The sequence below is a fragment of the Neofelis nebulosa genome, chromosome 8 (genome assembly GCF_028018385.1).
Source record: "Neofelis nebulosa isolate mNeoNeb1 chromosome 8, mNeoNeb1.pri, whole genome shotgun sequence".
Lineage (NCBI taxonomy): Eukaryota > Metazoa > Chordata > Mammalia > Carnivora > Felidae > Neofelis > Neofelis nebulosa.
Genome location: NC_080789.1, coordinates 33767877 through 33792660, shown reverse-complemented (window position 1 = coordinate 33792660; position 24784 = coordinate 33767877). Strand labels below are relative to the sequence as shown.

General features: G+C 32.2%; 1 protein-coding gene across 9 annotated transcripts in view; it reads right to left on the bottom strand.

Annotated features, from left to right (window-relative positions):
* Positions 1-11054: 11054 nt before the first annotated feature.
* Positions 11055-24784, bottom strand: part of MGAT4C (MGAT4 family member C) — a 742934-nt gene continuing 729204 nt past the window's right edge. For all 9 annotated transcript variants that reach the window (XM_058741864.1, XM_058741865.1, XM_058741866.1 and 6 more), the window contains 4 exons: positions 23832-23984; positions 17780-17927; positions 11319-14549; positions 11055-11081 (listed from right to left, as the gene is read on the bottom strand). In XM_058741864.1, coding sequence (XP_058597847.1) covers positions 13408-14549; positions 17780-17927; positions 23832-23984 — 1443 coding nt within the window. In that variant the 3' untranslated portion in view covers positions 11055-11081; positions 11319-13407. The remainder of the gene's footprint in view (positions 11082-11318; positions 14550-17779; positions 17928-23831; positions 23985-24784) is intronic.

Genomic DNA, 24784 nt, shown 5'->3' with positions numbered 1-24784 from the left:
AATAACAATAATATTAAGATTAAAAAAGTGATATTCTATCATAGGCCATTCTCTTAACTATTCACTCATATTGACTCCTATCTGATTTGACCATCTTCTCTCTCTTTCTCTTGTTTTTACTAGGCTTCTGTATGATGCTGCAGGTTTCTTTTCTTAAAACTGACATAACTTTTTCTATCACCCATCACCCATCGTTTACTACTATGGAACTTCTGGGTTGCATAAGGCTTCAGGGTATTTAATCAAGGTAGTCTTTTTCTTTGTTTATTAGTGAATTTATTTATTAGTCTTGGTAGACAGAGCATTAGATGCTGATGAAATAATTTTTGATTTGTGTTTCTTCTTTTATAATAACTAGGAATAAATCCTCAGACATTTTTGTTAAAACTTCTGGCATTTCAGATTCATAATCTATCAATCGAAGGTATTTAATTATAAATCCTTTGGTTTACGTGGTGTTTGACAAAAAACAGGTTTTGATTCAACTTAGAGGAAAATGTTTTTTCTCTTAAGTTAATAGGAAGCTTAAAGATTACATTGGCTGTCTTGAGACTATCAAATAACTATACAATATCTCCACACATTATGTTTTAAGTATATAAAATCCATAAACTTAAGCTTAATAACTGATATTTCTGGTAATACTTGCTAAGAGCAACTAAGTGACACAAATGAATGTTCCTGAAACTCTAATTTTATGTAGATCAAACCTGAAAATCACGTGAGTCCAACATAAAAAATGAGCTCAGAGTGTTATTTAAGAAGCCTTTCCATTGAGAGAAAAAGCCACTTCTTTTTACCTGGAGATTCTGTTCAGAAAAATTACATTTGAGAATAAGACAAAACATGAAAATGTGGTCTCAAAACAAATGACTAGATTTTTTTTACAAGTAAGTTTAATTAGATAGACATGTTTTCTCTTTAGCCAACCGGTATTGAGAATTTGTAAGCTGAGATTGACATAGGGAATTCCTGGGAACTATGTGTGAATGGATGTGTGAATGGATGTGTATGTGAATATAATTTATTTTAGTTATTACCTTTGCTCTTTTTGACTCAAACAGCCACCACAAAGGTATTTCACACTTTATAGGTATTTAAGTAAACACCTTATATCAAGTAACCTCAAGGTCTCTAAATATGTAGGGCAAGCCAGTGTGCTTTCTGTGTGTTGTCTAAAATTTGAAAATTTGACAAATACATTTTTAAGCACCCAGTTGCTGGAAAAAGAAGCACAAATACATTAGAGATTTAGATAGTATGGGCTGTGACTGCATGAGGAAAAAACATGTGTTGACATTTAAAAGATTTATGAAAAAATGTCTACTAGAAAAGTTGAAACAAAGCTTAACTAAGTGGTAGTTTTTCTCCCTCTTTGTTAAATAAATTTACTGAAGAAAGGAAAGTACTTCAGCTTACAAACAGCAGTGAATTGAAAAGCATTGCTATTTATGTTCTTGTATTTTAATAAGTTAAGATGATGGCACCATTAGATTTTATGTATTAGAATTAAGATCCTTACTTTCTAATTTATAAGATGTATATGTCCAGACCCATATTAAAAAAAAAAAAAAGATTACTAATGCAGTTTTCCAGAATTTTTCTATAAAATTTCTAGTTTTCTGGAATTCCAGATTCCATAAGGCGTGTATGGTCTCTTCTATAAACTTGACAAAAGAATAGGAAGTTGGCTGGAGCTTCTATTTTTTCAATCCAACTATAAGAGTATTGAAATAATCTAAGGGGAGCCTGGGTGACTCAGTTCAGCCTCAGACTCTTGGTTTCGGATTCAGGTCATGATCTTCTGGTTCATAGGATCAAGCCTCACCTTGGGCTCCATACTGACACAGCATGGAGCCTGCTTGGGATTCTCTCTCTCTTTGTCTCTCTCTCTCTCTCTCTCTCTCTCTCTGCCCCTTTCCAGCTTGCACATGTTTTCTCTCTCTCTGTGTCTCTATCTCTCTCAAAATAAATAAATAAACTTGAAATAACCTAATAACCTAACAGGACCAGGAGTGACAAAGGAAAATCTACACTATCCACCTTGTCTCCTAATCTATGACCTTTCCAACTTGGGTAAATGATAAACTTTGGAATTTACCATTGCTCAATGATTCTTAATTGTACAGTTTTCCTAATTATGGATTCACATTAGAATCATTTAGGAAGAATTTCCTTTTTAAAATACTGATTCTTAGAAACGCTAAAAAAATTATGATAAACTCTCTGAGAGTAGAGCTCAGGAATGGGTAAAATGTTTCCCTGGTGATGGTAACAAGCAGTCAGACTTAACTTTAGGGTCTCCTGCGTGGCTCAGTTGGTTAACTGTCCAACTTCAGCTCAGGTCATGATCTCACAGTCTGTGAGTTCGAGCCCTGCCTTGGGCTTTGTGCTGATGGTTCGGAGTCTGGAGCCTGCTTCGGATTCTGTGTCTCTCTCTCTCTCTGCCCCTCCCCTGCTCATGCTCTGTCTCTCTCTGTCTAAAAAATAAATTAAAAAATTAAAAAAAAAGCCACAAAACTACTACTTTAGGGATGCCTGGGTGGCTCAGTCGGTTAAGTGTCCCAAGTTCAGCTCAGGTCATGATCTAACAGTTTGTGAGTTCCAGCCCCGCACTGGGCTCTGGGCTGATAGCCCAGAGCCTGGAGCCTGCTTTGGACTCTGTGTCTCCCTCTCTCTCTGCCCCTCCCCCCCTCATGCTCTGTCTCTCTGTCTCTCTCAAAAATAAACATTAAATTTTTTTTAAACATTAAATTTTTTAAAAAAAAACCTACTTTAGATAAATATGAATAGAGAATAACAGAGTTTAAAGAGTTGGGTTTAGGATTTCACTTACCAGGTCAGAAGTTTGATTCATCTCTACTGTGTGAACTTGAAAAAATTACTTAACTCTAACCCTGAAATATCTCATCTGTGAAGTAAGAATTATAGTCATTGACAGAGTTTTAAGGGTTCAATACAGTGTTTCTAAAAAAAGTTCAGGCACCACCTGCATGAGTGTTAACTGAAATACATTAAAAATGCCAATTCGTAGACCCATCTCAGGTCTACTGTTAAGAATCTAGTAGCCTGGCATATGCATTTTGAATAAACTATCTAGGTGATTCTTTTACATAGTGATTTGCGATAACCATCATTTTAATGTACCCATTAGGAGAATACCCATTACATATTAAGCACTTAATACATGTAAGTGCTAAGCTAATAAATGAAGCTTTAGAGTTTGTCAGTGTCTTATACTCTTTCTAATATATTAGCTGAGAAGTTAAAAATTCATTTAATCAACCAAAAATGTTATACACATATTGCCAAACCACCAATTTGCAGATTTAAGGTCTGATTTTAGTCTGGTGTTACAAAAGACCATCGTTTAATGCATTCATTCAAATTTACAACTTTTGGAGCCCTTTAATCTACCCGGAATCCATGAGTTTCATTTCTCTCTTAAATAACTAAAATTAGGAAAAAAAAAAAAAAGAGTTAGACTTCCAGGCTGTAAATGGTGTTCAGTGAAATACATTATAGAAGCAAGTATCTTAGATACTCAAGTTTTAAAAATTGAGAACAAATATTTCCCTTGAAGGGCTTATAATTATCTAAATTCATTTTAAAATGTTACATTATTTTTAATATAGTCATGTTTTCTAGATAGTCGTTTTATAGCCATATGCATTGTCAATATACTTTTATCATAACTAGGAGGTATTTAGAAACATAGACTTTTGAATTAGACCCAAAATAGGATCCCCTGTCTGCCACTTACTAGTTATATGACTTTGGACAGGTTTGTAAAACACAATTTCCCCATATGTTCTTAGGTTTAATAATAGTTCCTATCTCATATGACTGTTTTACATATTAAATAAAATAATGAAATGAACATGAAGTCTCATTGTGTCTCATAGTTGCGTAAAACATGTTGCTTACATGTGAGAGTTATTCTGGGTGCTGAACCTACGTTAAATAATCTGTAAATTGGAGAAGATTCATTTTTGTTTCCTCTTCTTATTAGCACAGATGCCTTTTCTTTGGAACTAAAACTAACTAAATAAACTAACTAAATCTCTTAACCTCACTCTGTGGCCTCCTTTTTTACCCTCCATTAAATATGAATTATTAACATCATGATTTCATCACTCAATTTTAAAGAAATATTATTAATTTACTAAAATTAATTAAGAGTTAATAGAGGGAACTGAATGTCTTTCCTAGGTCACTCTTTAATTAAATGGGATAAAATCCAATAATTCTTCTAGTGGTTTAGTTTGCATAATGACCAACATCTGATTTTTTATATTTTTATATCTCTCCAATAGATTAATAGGCAATTTCATTAAGGATGGAAGCAACTGGTGAATTCTGAATTATCTGGTAGACGCGAGTAATATAATAAATTCTATTAAATAATAAACTTGAATGTATTATGAAATTGACAAAATTTGTTTTTTTTCTTGTGATCTGGAAATATAACCTAAATTATTGGGTCAAGTCACTGAAAACCATTGAAGTGATTATGAATTAGACACATTACTTAAAAATCCTCCTACACTACTTTAAAACCTGTGAATGCTTAGTGAGGATAATCTCACTATAACCCTACAGTATATTTCTTGTTACTTTTACGTCTACATGGACATAACTGCCTTCATTCATTTCAATAAACTGTGCATTCATTTCAATAAACTATCTCTCCTGAATACACTATGAAGAAAATTAATGATTTAACTACTTGAACTTACCATACTTTGATTATTTCAAATTTGCAGTGCTTTTAAGATTCAGATATTAATTTTCTGTGAAATCAAATGGAGGAATTTTAAGAAATTTAAATAAAAATGATCAATGTTTTGCATTATATTCTATGTGGCAAGACCAATAAATTGACTAATTTAGAATGTTGACATGTTACATAAAGTTGATATTTAACTTACTAAAAATGTGTTTTTGAATCTAAACAGTGTCTACCTCTATGACTTCTAAAACCTGTGACTAAAAACGCAAAACCGATTGCATACTTATGAGATTAAAATATAATGAAGCAGTAGCCTGTTGTGTTAAGTAAAATTGTGCTTTTCAAAATCTAATATTGTGAGAGCAATTACAACAGTTGTTATTAAATTTACTAATGAAAATCAGAAAAATGGTGAAAATTTTATATATTTATAATAAATTTAGTTATTCATAATGATAAAATTTACATTGACAGTAATATTTTAAGTATATTCATAAAAATACAGTAAATATTATCAAAATAACTTCGCAAATGTTACTTTCTTCTTCTAAAACAAAATATTACATGTTAGGGTCACACCGTATGAAGGGTATTTATGATTGCTATTTTCAGTCGTGCATCAGATCATTATTTATTAAGCACCTTTTTACCCGGTGGTATGCTGATTAATAATGTGTAGCTCCAGCTACATTAAATTGGTTTAGTCAACTGAGATGTTTACCAGAAAGAAATACTGCAAAATATCTTTTCACTTCTCAAAGATGGTCAGCTCAGTTTGCTTTATCTAGAAGGCACTTACATTTTTTTATCAGTTCTATAAAAAACACATGACTCAGATTCTTCATTACCCAACTTACTTTAGACATCTTGCTGTAACATCCCATGGAAGAGAAGAGTTTATCCATGTAGTAAAGTGGCAAACAAAATAGACCTTCGAGTCTAATCTGGAATTCTGATTTATTTGGTCAAGTAAGTAAAAACACTAAATTTGCACTTAGTCTTTTGACACTCTCATAAATTGCATTTTGATGTGCTTGAGTAAAATCTGAGGGATAGTACAGGCTAAAAAGTTGAGTCATGATCATTTGTATCTCTGAGAGGAAAGGTAAGAACTTACTTAAGGCGAAATCATGAAGAAAACCTTTCCTTCTGAATCCTTCCAGCTTAGGTATGTAACACCACCTCTGCTGTGATTTTTACCTTCCCAGGGTGCTCAGCAAGTTCTCCTTAGAGAACTTATTTGAAAGGAGTACCTCATCACCAGTTGGAGTTAAATTAGTGAGAGGCTGTTATCGTGGCTCATTTGATTATGACGTGATAGGATGGAATATTTTGAGTGGATGTTTCTTGACTGCTTTGACTGTGTTCAAGACTGGTTACAGTAAGTCAGCAGAAAGAGGGTAGAAATATACACTTGGGCTTATGGATTTAAGTGACTGTGTCTCCAACCTTTAAATTATAGATATTTCAAATACACACTTAAATCTTAGAAAACTTCTTCACTATTACTGACAAATTTCTCAAATGATTTTCCAATATAATTACTTCTCTTAATTGATTTTCAAGGACATTAATGAGGTCATGATTGATTACTAAATTATGGTGGATAAAGATTCCATATACAATAAACAAAGTTTTTGTGCCCAATTACATATGACTTAGAGCTTAAGAAATGGTGAACATTTGAGGTGAAAATTGCATTAATGGGACTTTTATATTTTTAATTTGGATATTTACTTCATATGAGAAAGTTTCTTTATTGTAATTCTATACAAAGCTAAGGTTATAGATATTTTCATTTAGGGAAAAAAAAACATCATTCTTCCTATTAGCAGAAATCCATTGCCCTTTTGAAAATAACTGTCTTAGGTTGATTTATAAATCAAGGAAATGAGTTTTTGGGGAATCATCCTTCTTATGTTTATTCCTTAATTAAATAAATAGCAAAATTATTTGAATTATAATTCAAAAATATGCCCAATGTGGTATAAAAACATATAAAGGTGTAAACTCCCAATACCTTTTGTAATATTAATTGTTAAAGTGTAAAATGTAGTTTAAGTCCTTGTATTTATTTTGTAATAGGAGGGAATAACATTTAAAAAGATAGACAATGGTAAAGGAATCAAGATCACTATTTTAACTTTTTAGAAATGTACTCCACTTATGGATAAAGTAAACAGTGTGAAATAACAATGCTTAAGTGTGGCAGACTATCAGTATGTTTAAAACTAGGAGGGAAAGATAGATTATTTAAAGATAGGAAAATAGGATACGCCAAAGAGTGAAGCCAGTGTGAAGCATTTCATGGGGAAAAGTATGCATTTAATGTTTTAAGAACTGTTTTCCAAAAAGTTGGGGACATATTGCAGAGTAAGTTGAATAAGAAAATTGACTTAGATGAAATTACAATAAAAGCATTTTGTAAATGTTTGCTTTGTAATAGAATTTAAAACCTTGGGTATTGAAAGCGGGATTGCCATATATGTCTGTGCAGTACTTCAGATATTCTATATCCTTGGTAATAGATGGTGAAGTGAACAAGAAGGGAGAAGAGAAAAGTTCTTTACATTTCTTCCAAAGCTTTGAGTACACATTAAATTAAATATTTTTTCAATAGTTAGCTTTCAATTATGAGTGCAAACTTTTTTTATGCATTGAGTTTTGATTATTTATGCATTAAAGTTGTATTTATCTGCAGCTAGGCAGAATGATTGTAAGTTACATTGGCTATGGTAGTTAAAGCTGTAATAACACATAGTATGTTGAAAGTATAGGCTAAAGTTTCAAATGCTGTTTATTCGTTGTCATTGTTCACCCTTAAACAATCATTAAATAAAATTATAATTTCCTACATATTAAATTTAATGAGTATATACCTTATAAAATTTTCATTTTAAAAGGAAAAAATATTGAGAATCTTATTAATGTATCTTTAATTCAGCCATTTAAAGAGATGGCTATTTAGGGTATTACTTTTCTTCCAAGAAGACATGAAATTTGAACATACTATATTTTTAATATGATTATATTTTTCTAGGAGCATAAAAATTTGACTCATTTTATCACTCTTATAATAAAATGAATTTTGGGGAAAATTTTTGAAGAGACTACCTAGGCAGTAAAATGGGAAGCTGGAACAATAGTTCAAATAAGAAACTACTTTGGTCTCAAAAATGTATGTTTTTCAGAATAGATGTTCATATCCAATTATCTAGAAAATGGCCTCAAATCTACATTTCAATTTCAATGTTAAAAATAGAACATTAATACATCTCAGAAGATTTTGGAATTAATGAAGGGAGTACTACTGTGGACTTAAATCACAGTAACCAGGATGAGTAGATTAATGAGGTGGAAGAGACAAGAATTTGGGGAAAGTATGACCTTGTTTTCATCGTATTTATAGTTTAGAAAGAGAATGCTTTGCAACTTATATTTTAGACTTCAAATGTTAAGAAATTAAAATAAAATAAATTTAAACTCTAAATTCTAAAAGTGAAATCCTGTTTGGAGAGACATGGGATCCTCTAATAAACAAATAAACTTTTAAGAAATTTAGAGAATCTAAGAGGTTGTAAAAAAATTCATAATGAATTATGATTTTTAAAGAATGTGATGTATAAAGTATTAAGGACATGTAACCAAAAGCCAGTTCAGAAGGGGGACAAAACCAGGAAGACAGTGTGTTAGGAAAACTAAAGCCAAGAATAAGCAGAGGTGTGGAAATCACAAATAATACTAAGGATACACACATCTCTCAATCCTTTTCTCTGTCCTCTTACTCTCACAAGCATACAAATGCACTCAAATGGACATATATTCAAATATATACACACACAGTGATATCTACGGGTATACACACATACATATATGTATACATATAGGTGTACTCACACACACACAGACACACACACACCGATAGAGATCTATCTAGATGGAGATCCACATAACCATCTATGCAATGATGTGATAATTTTCAAACATTTTTAAAAAAGAGTTAAAAGCAAACAAAAAACAAAGAACAAGAACTAATCAAATTATGTTTCGTTATGACCTTCTTCCTTCTAACAAGAATAATCCTGAAATGAACAGAGAAGAAATTCAAAGCAGTAGAATTCTAAGCAATGTCATGGTAGACAAGGACGTATACTGCCTGTTTTCAAGTTTGAACATCTTAGCCCGGATAATTTATAAGCCAGTGCACTTAAAACTTTTACCAGTAATGGAAAAAATACCAAAGAACAGAAACTTGATATTAAAAAAAAAAGATTCTGATAACTTCACCTCGAGTAAAATTTTAGAAATTACAAAAAGCCTTTTTTACTTAAATTTTCAAAATAAATGTCTAGATTTCTTAAAAATTAATGATCATTAATACAATGAGAATATTAAGAACAAAAGATACACATTTTGGATGAGGTTTCTAGAGTAATATAATAGAATGACAGGACTATCTTGATTTTAAGAAGGCATTTACATGATTGTACATGACATTTTTTGGACCATATAAATATAAAAAGGTGGTCAGAATGAGATTTCAAGAAGATAATGGAATTTATGATATTGATCAGGACGATGGCCTCTGGTCGTGTTTTGAAGGGCCATATCTTTGCTTACATATATAATATGGCTAAAAAGAGAGGAAACATGTTTCTTGGTTGATTAGTTTGTTATCTCATTTTCAGTTCTAACAGCCTACAAGGTAAAATTATTTCAATTTTATAGATGTAGGTACTAAGATTCAAAAGGGTTAAATAACTTTCCTCATATCTGGAGGAAATCAGTAATTGCAAAACTGGATTTCAAACTCAGGTCTATGTGACCCTTCCATTGTATCTCCTGAGAGGAAAAAAAGGCACACATATCAAATTTGTGGTAACATAAAGCTGGGGAGCTATGTTAAAACCCTGAATGATGGAGTCAAGAGCAGGAAAGTATGGGACCATGGATCAGAAGAAACACTGAAATTTTCTTGAAATTAACATTAAAATTTAAAAGAAACATTCAAAGAATTGATTGAACATATACAAAATGGCAAATCATGTTTTTTCAGTAATAAATGTCATGAAGTTTGAAGGTGAGCTCTATTAGTCGATAGTATGGTGATAAAAATGAATGTAATCTTAAACTCTATTATGGAAATACTGAAAAGGCAAAGGAAGAGAATCACGCTCTTATCTTCATATGTTAGAGGACACTGAGAGTAGTGTTTTCCATATTAATCCAGGCACCACATTCTAAAGAACATGTTGACAAACTGGCAAATATTGTGCCATATGGACATTAAGAAGACCAAGTGCTTTCCCTTTCTTATAATTTGTAAATATTTGTTTTGTTTGTATGCCATTATTGTACATTATAGTCTTTCTATGATAGCTTTATAAAAAGTCCCAAAAACAATAGTTCAGTAAGAAATGGAATGTTCTAGTCTAATAAGTGTAGCTATATGAGAAAAGTAACTTTAAATGACACTTGGTTTCTAAATTATATTTTTATATCTGGAAAATATCTATGTTATAAAAGCTGATAGGTTTTTAGTGATACTTCAAAAGTGCTTCTATTAACACTTTCTATGTATTTTTATATCTAGACATGTTATTGCTGCTATAATGTGTATTTTCCAAAAATGTGTAATTTCCATATTTTTATTGTGCTTTTACAAATGCTTTTCTTTGATGTTCATAAATGCTGAAAAGGCTCCCTTAAGGAGAAGAATCTTAAATGTAAATAAACTTTTTAGTCAGTTCACAATAAACAAACTGAGACATTATTTAAGGTACATATTTTGTGCTTGAACCCTGTCAGCATCTTATTTACATAGCAAATAAATACCTCAACTGTCATGTTACATTCCAGTGTTTTTTCAATAGATATTTGTAACAAAGAAAATTATATATATATATATATATATATATATATATATATATATGTGTGTGTGTGTGTGTATATATATGTATATATATATGTATATATATGTATATGTGCATATATATATACATGCATATATATACATATTTAAAAAAACTGCCAAGAGAGACATTGATGAAACATTATGCTTAATAACAGATTGAATATGATTAAACCTAATAAGTGTCTTTTTGCTCTATGTCTCGGAGACAAGATTATAGGAGCCTTATTCAGAAGTTTTAAATATAGGAAATGCAACATTGAATCAAGTGAAGAATGCTTGGTCAGATTATCTTTTTGAAAAAGAAAGGTTATTTGTCCCAGTGTCCCTAATAGAGAATCTTTGTTTGTCCAAGTCTTTCCTTAAAAAGGTTGACCTCCACTTAATCTATAAAAAAACATAGACACATCCTTAGGTGATTGACCAGCTTATTAAAACCTGGGTTCTAGGGGCGCCTGGGTGGCGCAGTCGGTTGGGCGTCCGACTTCAGCCAGGTCACGATCTCGCGGTCCGTGAGTTCGAGCCCCGCGTCAGGCTCTGGGCTGATGGCTCAGAGCCTGGAGCCTGTTTCCGATTCTGTGTCTCCCTCTCTCTCTGCCCCTCCCCCATTCATGCTATGTCTCTCTCTGTCCCAAAAATAAATAAAAAACGTTGAAAAAAAAAAAAAAAAAAAACCTGGGTTCTATAATGAAAAGATCAAGCTTAAGATAAAATGTAACCACTTTAAATCACATTTACATTTATAATTTTCTAGCAAATGTTCAATTTCACCCTCAGCAATATTTCTTGAAGCATTTTCCAGAAGTTGATATCAATGGCTGGTCTTTGGAAACACTCTCAGAACCTAGGCAGACTCCATGAAGTTTACAATCACTTCAAGGAGTCTGCCTAAGCTTTGATATTACATGTCTTTGTTGTGTACCTTTTATCATTAAAAGTGGAGAAAGTGATTATCTGTAATTTCTGAGATATATGTAGAATATTATACAACTAGCCAGTTAATGAACGAGGATGATAAAAGCCAATAAAACAGAATGTCTTTAAGTGTCTGGCAAATATCCTCCAAATCAAGGCAAAGATTATAGTTTAGTGGCAGTGTTCATTTTTTCGTATGACTTTAAGACTCAGTTGTGCAAGGAAATATTAATATTTATAGATTTACATTTTCTCTTTATTATACTATAGCAACTGGATGCAAAAAATACACAGTAGCTATTGTATCAATAAAAGAAAAAAAATTCCCAATTTTTTATGAGTTTCTAATTTAATCAATTTGGATAGATTGAATAAAATGCTTTCTAATCTATAAAAACATATATATTTGAGTCTCTCCATAAATTTACCTGAAGTACTTTTCATATATTCACAGTAAACACCTTCATCTTTGCTGTTTGTCAAAAAATAGAGAGGATCCGACAAGCTCAGGGTATTCTGAACAACCAATGTCTTTACGATGCACTAAGGTGTCCTGAAATGCTTTGATAGGACACATGGTTTTAGCACAACTGTCCAGTCCCTTATAGTAATAGTTAGCAAAGTTTGTCTCCATTTGGGTGCATATACAAGAGCATCCTTTCGGGCACTTTTAGGTTTATTCCACAGAATGAAAATGTGACTTATGAAAGAATTATACTAGCTGTTTCAAGATGGCATAACTTATTATCTCAGACTCATGTAGAGGCGAACAGAAAGCATAATTTATGTGAGGAGCAGTCTCTACATAAGGGAAAGAGCACTGTGGATATCAGAACATCCGATCTCTCGCTTTGGCTTTACTATGAACTAGCTGTGAATACAGAAAAGTTAACTGATTTCTTGGTTTCCTACTTTTCTCTTTTATAAGATGCCCATTTAAACTCTAAAAAAAGTATATGATAGATTACAACGATTTCAATTGTATGAATTTTAATACAAAACATATAAAATCAATTTCAAAAATTTTCTGCATACACTGAAAATGTAAGAATGAACTAACTATAGGCCTTCTCTAATTTCTTCTATTAAATGCAGGTACCCAATATAACTTGAAAATATCGAGCATAACTACTCTTTTTTGCAAAAGGGAAACTAGAAAAGACTGCTTCCCACAGAAAATTTATTAACAATAGGTGCTCAATTGTTTTTATACAATGAACAATGCCCCTTTTTATATAAATAATCATGGGAGAAATATTTTTAAGCCATTTTTTTTTCTTTCCATAACCTCACCTACACATAAAATTTTGCTGTAAAGCCATCACTTCTATGAGGAGGTATTCATTGTAGATGCCTGGAAGTCTATGAAAATCTATGTTTACAAGAAAAAAAAATTATCATTCTAACCAACTGCATATTCACACAGATGCTTAATAAGAGCTATCTGATGACATAATGAATTATCAATTCTTGAGGAAGTGCATACAGTTGGCAACTATTTTTTAAGACTCACCATCCAGCAAACTAAATTTTCTCATTTTGAATCCTTCATGTCACCTTTTTGACATTTAGTTGAAATTTTGGAACAAACACGATAACATTAAAAATATAAATGAAATTCACAACGCACTGATACCCAACTTCAGAAGTTAAAATAAACTCAAGTGTGTATTAGAGTAAAATTATGTGGACAATATGCAAATCAAAACTGCAAAAATGCTTAGGCTTTTCTTTTAAAATGTCTCATCCATTGCTTTCCCTCCAAAGGACAAAAGTAGCAAAAGAGGAAGGTAGCAAAAAAGGAAACAGGAAAGCCTGTTTTAGGAACTGGACATCTCGGTTTAATTGGCTAAAAAGTCCAAATGCTAATACTCCTAATAATCAGCCATTCCTTTTGTGTCTTGGTAACGTATATCCTTATACAATGTATATCAAATGGAATTTTTTGATTCACCTCTGACATTTCAAAGTTTCCATTTTTGAATTCCCCTAGTCTTAAGTAAGTAACACATTGTCTACTTTGTTTGAAATCTATAACATTTTCCCCAACATCTAGGGCTCCATGATGCAAAATGTCATTTTGCCGATCTTCTGTTCCAGTACTCACTTTAATTTTTTTAATTAAAATTGGATTTTCAAATATAATCACAAAGACGTCTCCTGCTGAAGGTGGTTTTCCCCAAAAGTACTCATCGACACTACTATAAGCCTTGCTTGCTTCATAATTTTCAAAAACATTCATGTTGGTATACAGATTTGCAGGAGGGTTATCGGGGATGTCAAATGACTCTTCTTCAAAATCATCATCCTTCAGCTTATTCTCAGTCCCTTTATATGATGAATAATAACCCATGTGCTGAAAGAGAGATGGCTTAAAACGGATCACATTTTTCTGAGCTAAAAGACCCCGAAAATGAGTCAGTAGCCAATCACAAGGCATTTCTTGATAAAACATTAATAAAAAGTGTGCCAAACGTGGGAGATCATGAGAATGATAAAGTTTTCCAATGTAGCCAAGCTTAGAGAACTCAAGAGTTACCCAGTAGGTTCCTTCAAGGGATGTAATGACTTTCTTGATGGCAGTTAAGAAATTTTTTGAACATCGAACATCATCTTCAAGCATTACATAATAGTCTGAAGTATTGGCACAAAAATTAAGCAGAAAAGCATAATCTACATTTTGCTTGGAACGAAATCTGACTCTGTCTTCTGGATCATTGTAATTTCTTTTAAGGCCATCCAGGATTGGGTAATATTCCTCTGGAGCATGTATAACTACTAATCTTCCTGCAATAATATGGTGGGCAAATTTCTGTGTAATATCCTGGACTATGACCTCACGCCAGGATGAATTAAAGTCTGCTAGATGAACCACCACTGAAATTTCCTTCAGCTCTTCGTAGCTGGACTGCTCAAAAATTGACTTGATTGTCTCAAGTAAATAGTTTCCTTTTTTTCGTTTCACTGACGACAGTCCAATGGTAAGAAACCCTGAACAAAAGAATTTAGAAGGAAGACAAATTAAATGTGAAATAGGTTTTGAATAACAGAGACAAAACTCTTTTCCCCTTAGGCCTGCTACTGTATTAAGTAAATCTAGTAAGTGATATGTATAGCATATTTTGTGATTAAAGTATTATGCTAAACATATAAAGCCTATGGTACTTAATACATAATTGATTTTTCTATGAAAAAAATGTCTCTTAAGCACAATGACATATGAGTGTTATTGCTGTAAACATTTGTTTATGAAATAAAAAATATGATTTAAGGTGTTTTACAGCTTAATGCTCTCATATATGCCCACTAAAGAAGATAGATGTTTGGATAATATCCACACTATTAAAAAATGCAAAAGGAGAAGGGAATTCACACTCAAGGATGACAAACTAGTCTCAAATGATAAAAAAGAAAATTAAGCCTAACTTATTCTTTTACACATCTTTACATTTTTCATAGAAAACATGGAACATTTTCATTTGTCTTTGATCACTGTCAGTATTTTGCACCAGAAAAATTAATAATTGGACTTCACAAGTTTATTTTGAAATTTACCTAGTATTTTAATTAGAATGCCAACAAAATTATAACTACTTTTTAAAAACTGAATTATTACTCAAATGTGTTGTACATTGTTCCAACACATGAATATCCCCGTTTTCCTTATTTTGAAACACAGTTTTACAGCAATTTTGTCTGGGGAAATTTTTATTCAGACACCTAAAATCTAAAATTAGAAACTGGATATTTGTAGAAAATAAAGTAAAAGCTGGTGAAATGGCAGTTTAGTTCTAATAAGTATGCATGTCTTTTTATTGAAATATTTTCACTTTTTAAACCTCTGATTCTCACCATGATTCAGAACTGAATAAAATTTCATAACCACTCTTTGGAAAATAGGAAAATGTTTATATTCACCAAAATCACTGTTTTTTTTTAAGTTTATTTTAAGTTTTTGAGAGAGAGAGAGAGAGAGAGAGGGAGAGAGAATGAGTGGGGGAGGGGAAGAGAGAAAAAGAGAGAACAAATCCCAAGCAGTCTCCTAGCTCTGTGCCAAGTCTGATGTAGGACTCAATCTACTAACCTGAGCTAAAATCAGGAGTCCAACGCTTAGCTGACAAGCCACGCAGGTGCCCTGAGATCACTGTTTTAATACAGACACCTGCTTCTTGTGACTTATACAATACTGAAAGAACCCTGTCCAAGAAAAATCTTTCTCACTAGTCTGTCAGAGAGGTAGACATGGACACATTTTGTTTAAATACCTGGATTTACCACACTAACTTCTTTTGAAAAATGAGTACGTTCTCTGGTACCATTAAACTCAAGATACCAGCCTTTACTAATAGCTTTTACAATAGTCAATGGTATCAGGTTACTTTCCACATAAAAGGCAGGAGTCTATGAACTGTACCCTTGAAATTATCTTGAAAATTTACCCTATGCAATTATCTTGAAAATTCCTAATAGTCTTTTGGGATAGCTTTGCACCTATCATCATTCCTACTTTATAGATGAGGAAACTAAATCACAGGGAGATGTGTTAACTGTGCAAAGTGTTAACACTTCGTGAGACGTAGGGTGCCAAGATCCCAAATGTGCTGCTTGTACCCTCTGTTTGTATCACCTCTTTGTATAAAGCAGCAGCATATGTGCCAACACACATTAGTAAACTGAGGATGGAGAGGGAGAATTAGTAATGTTTGCACAAAGGTAGTGTAACAGATGGAGATAAAAATAAACAGTGGCAAACTTACGCAATTAGAAGAAAGCTTAAGAGCAATCAACATTTGAAATGAAGGAATGAACGGAAGATCGTCCTAAAGAAACTTGCATTAAGTTACAAATTTTCTCAACTTGGTTATCACAGACTCACGTGTACAAACATTTCTTAATGGGGAACTCAATTTCTATGGTCTCCACAAGATCTGTTAAGAAATTCATGATATCACTCGTTTCCTTGATTCCACGAGTCATGTTTTTCAGAGACATTTTTAAAGCAGTGTGAATCCTATAATTGATGACATCTTACAATTAAAATGATAATGTGTATTTTCTTGGTGGCACATTAATTAGATCATTATACTCTGTAGAGTCTATAGTGTCTTGAAATCCATGAAGTGTGTGTAGTATGTTACTTCTCAGATCCAAACTGCCTGTAGTGAGTTGAATAGTTTTTCTATTCAACCTCAGAATGTGACCTTACTTAAAAATTGAGGTTTTGCCGATGTAATTAGTGAAAGATCTTAAGATAAATCATATCAGATTGACAGTGGGTTCTAAATTCAATGACAGGTGTCCTTGAAGAAGAAGAGAGGACACAGACACAGAGCAAGAGAAGTTCATGTGGAGATGGGGGCTGGGATTACAGTTATGTCCCTACACGCCAAAGAACACCAAGAGTGACCAGAAGCTGAAAGAGGCAAGAAGAGATTTTCCCCTTAACTTTCAGAGGGAGAGTGACTCTGCCAGCACCTTGATTTTGAACATTTGGTCTCCAGAAACATGAGAGAATAAATTTTTGTCGTTTTAAACTACCTCGCTTGTGGTAATTTGGTATAGCACCTTGGGAAACTAAAACAATGACTTTCACTTTTTCAAAAGTGGTGGTGGCAAGTCATAAAAACCAAAGCATTAGAGTTGCAAAATATATCAATATTGGGAATAGTTGTTTTTAAAATATACCTTTACAATTTTAAATAAAATTATTTTTCTCAGTCTTTCTACATGGTTCTACAATAAATTGTTTGAAAGTTTATATTACAATTAGTCATGTTAAAAAGTTTCTTTTTTTATTATTATTCATGGATGGGATCAGTGAGTAACTGCAATTTGTGAAGAAACATTGAAATGTTTCGCAAAGAATATATTATATTAGTAAATAAAGCCCATAAAATTTTATTGCTCTACAAATGAAGCCGGTTGTCATTATTTTGAAACAAAAATATTTTATGTTCTATATTCTTGATTTAAAAGTGTAGGGATCATGGGCACCTACGTGGCTCAGTCGGTTAAGCCTCCGATTTCAGCTCAGGTCATGATCTCCTGGTTGGTGGGTTCGAGCCCCGCTTTGGGCTCTGTGCTGACAACTCAGAGCCTGGAGCCTGCTTCGGATTCTGTATCTCCCTCTCTCTCTGCTCCTCCCCCGCTCACTCTCTGTCTCTTTTTCCTTCAAAAATAGATAAACATTAAAAAAAAATTAAAAGTGTAGGGATACTTACGCTTTCTTTGTAAAGGTGTGGCAGCTAAGTAGCGATATGTGACATTGATGGCTCCTGAGAAATTGGATAAATCTTTGAAAGTATGCACATAGCGTTCTGAATTCAGCTGATGTGTGGATGTTTCCCTTATAAGCTGTTTGTCTCCTTCCTGAATGCCAAGAAGGAGGAAGAGAAAATAAATATAATAGATGGTCATGGATTGAAGTTTCTCCTTAGGCAATGAATATATGGGGCTGATATATAACATGGTTATTATATAAATCTCAACTACTGGTACCACAAACTGTAGATCATTATCTCTTACCTGAATTCTTACCCAAAGTCTCTGTTCCAGGCTCTCCTACTCTATTGCACTCTTTATATTCCTCTTCCATTTGCTTTTCTACAGCATACATTAATAATGGCATTTACTTGGCCAAAAAAAAAAAAAATCTCCACATGAAAATTACCACTGCCTTTATGATAAAATTCAAATTCATCACAATAATTCAATCATCTTAAAAATTCATAATCATCTACTTTATAGTTTCATGTAAAACTAATTCTTACTAACCTTCCCATATTTGAGTCATATTAAGCTGTTTCTTCTTCTTCAAGCATTGTTAAATAATATTACACAATATTTCTGTGTAATTCTTTCTGGATAATTTATTAATCAAGAAGTTTTAGTTACTTATATGGCCACTATAATCAAAGACTGTTAAGAATAGATAGCCATGGTCCTTGTGACCTTGTGGTGTTTTTTTCAAATGTCTTCAAGATATCTTAATTAAGGTAACTTTGTACCAAGTCAAGGAAATCTCTTCAGACCTTGCATTAGTTTTTCTCACGATACATTTGCTCATTGTGTGTGTGTGTGTGTGTGTGTGTGTGTGTGTGTCTGATATTCTGTTGCAGGTGAAGTCTAATCCTTTTATATTTAAGATACTGATTATGTAACTGGTAATGGACTTATGTCATTCAATCTCTAGGCAAGTTTATTTAAAAATATATATTCATATTTAGTTTAAAATATACCCCATTAACCATTAATTGGTCCTCTTTTCTCCTTTCTTCAGTATAAGTTCAATAGTACATTTTGATTAGCTAGTCACCATTTGATCAAGTCTTTACTGATTATACATTATTAGCAAAATATCGACTTTTTTGACCTTTGTACATGGCTTACTACCATGGGTAGAATATATTTAAAAATAACCTATTTAGAAAGAATTTTGTTGTTTCTGGCAAGTTTCTACTGTACTGTGTGGTGTTATATAGATCTATTTCTACTATTCCATATAGAATGGCAAGTCAAGCCTGAGAAAGCCATTAAGAAAATAGAGAAAGTGAATGCATTAAAAACAAATTTGGTGCTCATATTATCTGCCTGTGCTCAATAAAACTTTAATTAAACCCTTGCTATAAAAAATTAGAAAGGATTCTAATATAGTTTTTACCTCATTTGGAACATTCACCAGTTTACATCAAGTCAAATGTGAATGGAGAAAGTGACTGACTCAAAATTTAAAATCAATGGCCAGACTGGAATTGTCTTAGAATAAACATTGAGAATAGCAGGCCATGACTGGGAAGAGCTTTCAATTTGATTGTTGCCAATTCAAGATCTATTCTAAATATCCTTTCTGTATGTTCAATTATGTTTATAAACCTATACTTGGTCTTTAATACTGTATTTTTATATTTTATATTGCCTTGATAATTGCAAAAAACATTTATAATATATTTATAATATTTAAAATATTTATAATATATTTGCCATCTATAAGTTACAGGCTCTCAAAATATATGAAGTTATACCTTGAATTCTATATTGCTTATAAATATACTAATTGAATATCTACTTAATCCTGATTATTTCAATTTCATTATGAATAAATATGTTTATGTTTGTCTTTCTGAAAACCTATATAACATTATTAAAGTTTTAAAATCCACAAATTTAGGATTGCCAAAATGTAACTAAGGACTCAGTTCAGCATCAGCTACATTAATAGTAATGTAATAGTGCCCATTATCAATAGAGTCTAGAAGAAATGTCTATAAAAATCACAGCTATCACAACACTGAATTCATTTTACCATTCTGTTCTTATGTGATGTTACATTCTAAAGGCAGAGCAGGATATTGAATATTTCTTTAAGAATTCTATCTTGAATGTGTAAAAATCCAGACCTTTTCTGTGTTAAGATAGAGTACATTCATCCTGATTGAAGGACATAACAGAATATAAAATGAAATGGAACTTATATGAAAGCACTTTATTAAATTCTCAAGAACAAGCTTCTTTACACTTTTCAGCATAAATAAATAATGCAACTTTCACCTGAGTCAGCCTTGTTGGCTGCTTTCCAGAGGCATCTACCTGAACAGCTAGGCTCTCCCTGGATACCTTCTTTCTGTAGATACTATACTGTGGTGTGTTTCTCAGTAATAAGACAAAGCTTTATGACAATCATTTTCTGGATAGGAATGCAATTCAATGGACTAGCTACAGACTAAGTATATACCCTAGTGGCTACTTTGAAGATGTTCACAGCCCAGAGGCTAAGTTGATTGGGCATGCAGTGTCTCTTCTACTTAGTTTGCCTTGGAATAGCATTTGTCTCTTACACTGAGCTTGGCTTCCTTTCCCAATGAAAGGCACATATGTCCCGAATATGTAAGCAATACATTAAACTGTTATATGCCCAGTATTTCAGGATACAAATGGATTTTCTAGCAAAAACACAGCAGAATACAATGTACTAAGTAACTCCAGAGATCTTTTACTTGCAATTGTTTATCTGTTTTCTCTGAATTGTGACTATTATTTCCCCCTGAAATAAGGGAGGCAGGAAAAAAAGATCTACTACTGTCTATGTTTAGAAAATTGTACACATTGTGGCATTCTAAAATAAAAAAAAATAAATCAGATGATTTTATGAAAACTGAAATAAACACAGATAAAAGGGTCAAAGGGAGAAGTGTTAAGAAGAAACTACGTGTATACTAGTAGGTGGCTGGCATTCCATGGATATTAAACACTTTTAGAAAAACAATATTAATGTAATTTTATATTAATTATTTAAAGAATGTTTAAATCTTTATGCATATTAGCTTTGAGATAAAAATTAGCTCCAAATGCAGTTTAGGTAAAAAATCATCTAGTAAATAGTGAGAAATTAAACTAATAAAAATACTGTCATTAAATTTTCAGTAAGGTTATGCTTATATTTAACCATCATTTTAATTCACTCTTTCCACTTTAATATAAGTATTTAAAAACAATATTTTTTTTAATTTGAGAGAGAGAGAGAGGGAGAGCATGAGCAGGGGAGAGGGGCAGAGGGAGAGAGAATCTTAAACAAGCTGCATGCTTAGCATGGAGCCGGACTCAGGGCTGTATCCCTTGACCCTGGGATCGTGACCTGAGCTAAAGAAAAGAGTTGGATGCTCAACTGACTGAGCTACCCAGACACCTTCAAATAATTTCAATTTTAAACTAAGGAGCAATCCCTTCTCTATACTTGGGCTGATTTGTGAATTTGACTAGATATATGCTTAATATAGCCAGAGAAAATTTCATCAAGAAAGTACTCTTTAGTAAGAGCTGCTTCATTAAATCATACCTTTTTACATTAGATGGCTGGGACTGAAGTGTAGATAGAAATGTGTAAAAGAGCATTAGTATTTGATCTTCTTATAGATATATACTCTACTAGTTCTTACACATTTTATAATGAATTTGAAGAGCTTTTAAATCAACAAAATAGAAGGATGCTTGCTGCATACAATGGTCTTTTTCTGTTTAAAATGAGACACTGCAATTGAGTTTGAAAGTGTCTCATAAATGCAGCAAATCATTAAATGCAATAGGTATCCTGTTAATACCATGTGTTTCATTTACAAGATGTGATTTACTGCTACCAGTAGACACAGATGTAAGAAATATTTTTTTATTATAAAATTAAATCACTTATCAGAAGCTCTTCTAGTTAATTTATGATCTTTAATTTTATCCAGAAAAAAAAAAATAGCTGGATCACATGGGTCTTGCTATATTGTCTTTAAGTCTTATAAACCTAATAATCAGGTTTAAAGAAAAATCAAAATGCATATCATTAGTAAGTTTCTCCAATTTGCTATGTTTACCTAAATCATCCCTAGTCAAATTCTATGAATCTGTGGTGATTTCAGCCATTGTGAATTGTCTGTGGATAATAGAATGAAAGGTCCACAAGATCAAGACCTATACATGAATGTAAAAGGCATAGGCAGAACCAAAATCTAGGAATCTGGCAGAATTTTATCATCAAACAATGCTAAAGGAAGTAAAATGCTTTACACAAAACTTCCAAAGAATATCTGTACCAACTAAGATCAAATGATTAGGTTATAGGACATAGAATAGTATATGGCAAATCATGGGTAGTTAAAAAATCATGTTCAATTAATAAAACATTTTACTGGGAAATGCTTTTTGTTGTTATTGTCAGATTTTCTCTTGATAAGATATTAACTGAAACTTTCAGCATGCTTGCATAATGCAAAGTACTTTTTAGTCCTCTGTATGTCCAAAGATTTTGATTTTCTGAAATATGTGAACAGGAATAATAGTGTAAAGATTAGGACTTTTCCAGATAACTTAAGCTCAATTCAGAATGAAAGTGAATAAGCAATAATTACCTTGTTATTCTCATCAGACATGAAATGATGTGATACTTATAATATAACAACTAATAGAACAAATTGAGTTCTCAGAATTAACCAGAGTAAGTCCTTTGTCCGTTTCTAGAATTTAATTAAAAGTTAATTTATATGCTATATTCTAATTTATCTTTTTTTAAACTACTGAATACTTTTCACATCATTGTTTCTAGTTCTTAAAGTTCTATGTTATTTTTCAGTGAATTTAAATATACAACATGGTGGCCATTTATGGCTATTCAAAATCAAATGAAGTGTCATATGTGATAACAAAATAGCATAATTAGTATCATTAGTTAAAATGTAGAATTTTGAAAATTTTGATAAGAAAATTGATAAAGGACTCATATCTTTAAGCAATTTTTAAAAATCTATATTTTTAAACTAAATCTCAAAATGGTTATATATACTATTAATTCAGCATGGTGATGATAGCTAATTTATTTATACAATATACATATTTGAACTACTATATACAGAATTAAAGAAAACATTGTGACATAAATCAAAATAATTATAATGCTGGTAATATATAATTAATACAAAAAGTAGCTTGATAGAAAACATAAATGTCATAGTTTTGCTCAAACTAAGGTTATGCCAGCAGCCTAGGATTGAAGTTATGTTACAATTGGACTAAGTCTAGTTTGACTTCAGCTTTATGTGTAACAACAAAAATAAAAAACCTCCAGGTTCCTCAGAAAATTAAAAATAGACCTACCCTATGACCCAGCAATAGCACTGCTAGGAATTTATCCAAGGGATACAGGAGTACTGATGCATAGGGGCACTTGTACCCCAATGTTTATAGCAGCACTCTCAACAATCGCCAAATTATGGAAAGAGCCTAAATGTCCATCAACTGATGAATGGATAAAGAAATTGTGGTTTATATACACAATGGAATACTACATGGCAATGAGAAAAAATGAAATATGGCCTTTTGTAGCAACGTGGATGGAACTGGAGAGTGTGATGCTAAGTGAAATAAGCCATACAGAGAAAGACAGATACCATATGGTTTCACTCTTATGTGGATCCTGAGAAACGTAACAGAAACCCATGGGGGAGGGGAAGGGAAAAAAAAAAAAAAAAGAGGTTAGAGTGGGAGAGAGCCAAAGCATAAGAGACTGTTAAAAACTGAGAACAAACTGAGGGTTGATGGGGGGTGGGAGGGAGGGCAGGGTGGGTGATGGGTATTGAGGAGGGCACCTTTTGGGATGAGCACTGGGTGTTGTATGGAAACCAATTTGACAGTAAATTTCATATATTAAAAAAAATAAAATAAAATAAAAAAAAAAATATATATATATAAAAAAAAATAAATAAATAAATAAAAAAATAAAAAACCTCCAAAACTTACCAGAACATAGCTGTCTTCAATGTACAAGTTCATAAAGAGAAGGAAAATGACAAGAACTCCCAAAAATGACACTGTGGAACGTTTTCGCAGGCATCTCATTTTATCCAGTATTTCAAAAATATGCTTCATTTGATAAAATTTAAGCATTCTATACTGTGGAAAAGAGGCACAGAATTATTGACAATGAAATTTGGATGTAAATATTTCTTCATCATAGATATCAAAAACCAGGCCTTAATAAAATGTCAGCCTTCAAATGTTTGCACTGAAATTTTCCCATTTTCACACATACGACATTCACAGATTGTTAATATCTTAGCATGAGGTTAACGCACTAGCTTATATTGTGGAGTGGTTTGCTTGTTTGTTTTTCATGGATAGATTTTTAATATACCTAGAATTTATCTTTGTGTCTTTTATCATGTAATATAATAATTTCATTTCTTTATTTTTCATATGGAGAGCCAATGGTCTTCCACTTTCTGTGCACTGGTTGTAACTACTAGTTACATTACCAATCCTGACTTCAAGGGTGTGGGGAAGTGTAATCCCCCATGCACTGCGAAGTAAAGAAGAACGTTACTATTGTATACCATATTTATATCAAATCATCCATTCTTTTGATCTGTGATGCCACTTCTAGAATAAGGTCACTTTCTAATTTGCATTTCTAATTTGCATAGGTTGAAAATATACAGATCCATCATTTATAATTTTTTTTCCAATAAGGAAATACAGAGCAATTTTGACCAAAACCTTCTAAGTGAAATTCTGTTATTCTGTAGATAAAACAGCATTATGTTTGTAAAAGATTTTTTTAAACTGTTTTTTAATGTTTTTTTTAAATTATTATTATTTTTGAGAGAGAGAGAGAGAGGATGAGAGAGGGAGGGAGGGGCAGAGAGTGAGCTAGACACAGAATCTGAAGCAGGCTCCAGGCTCTGAGCTGTCAG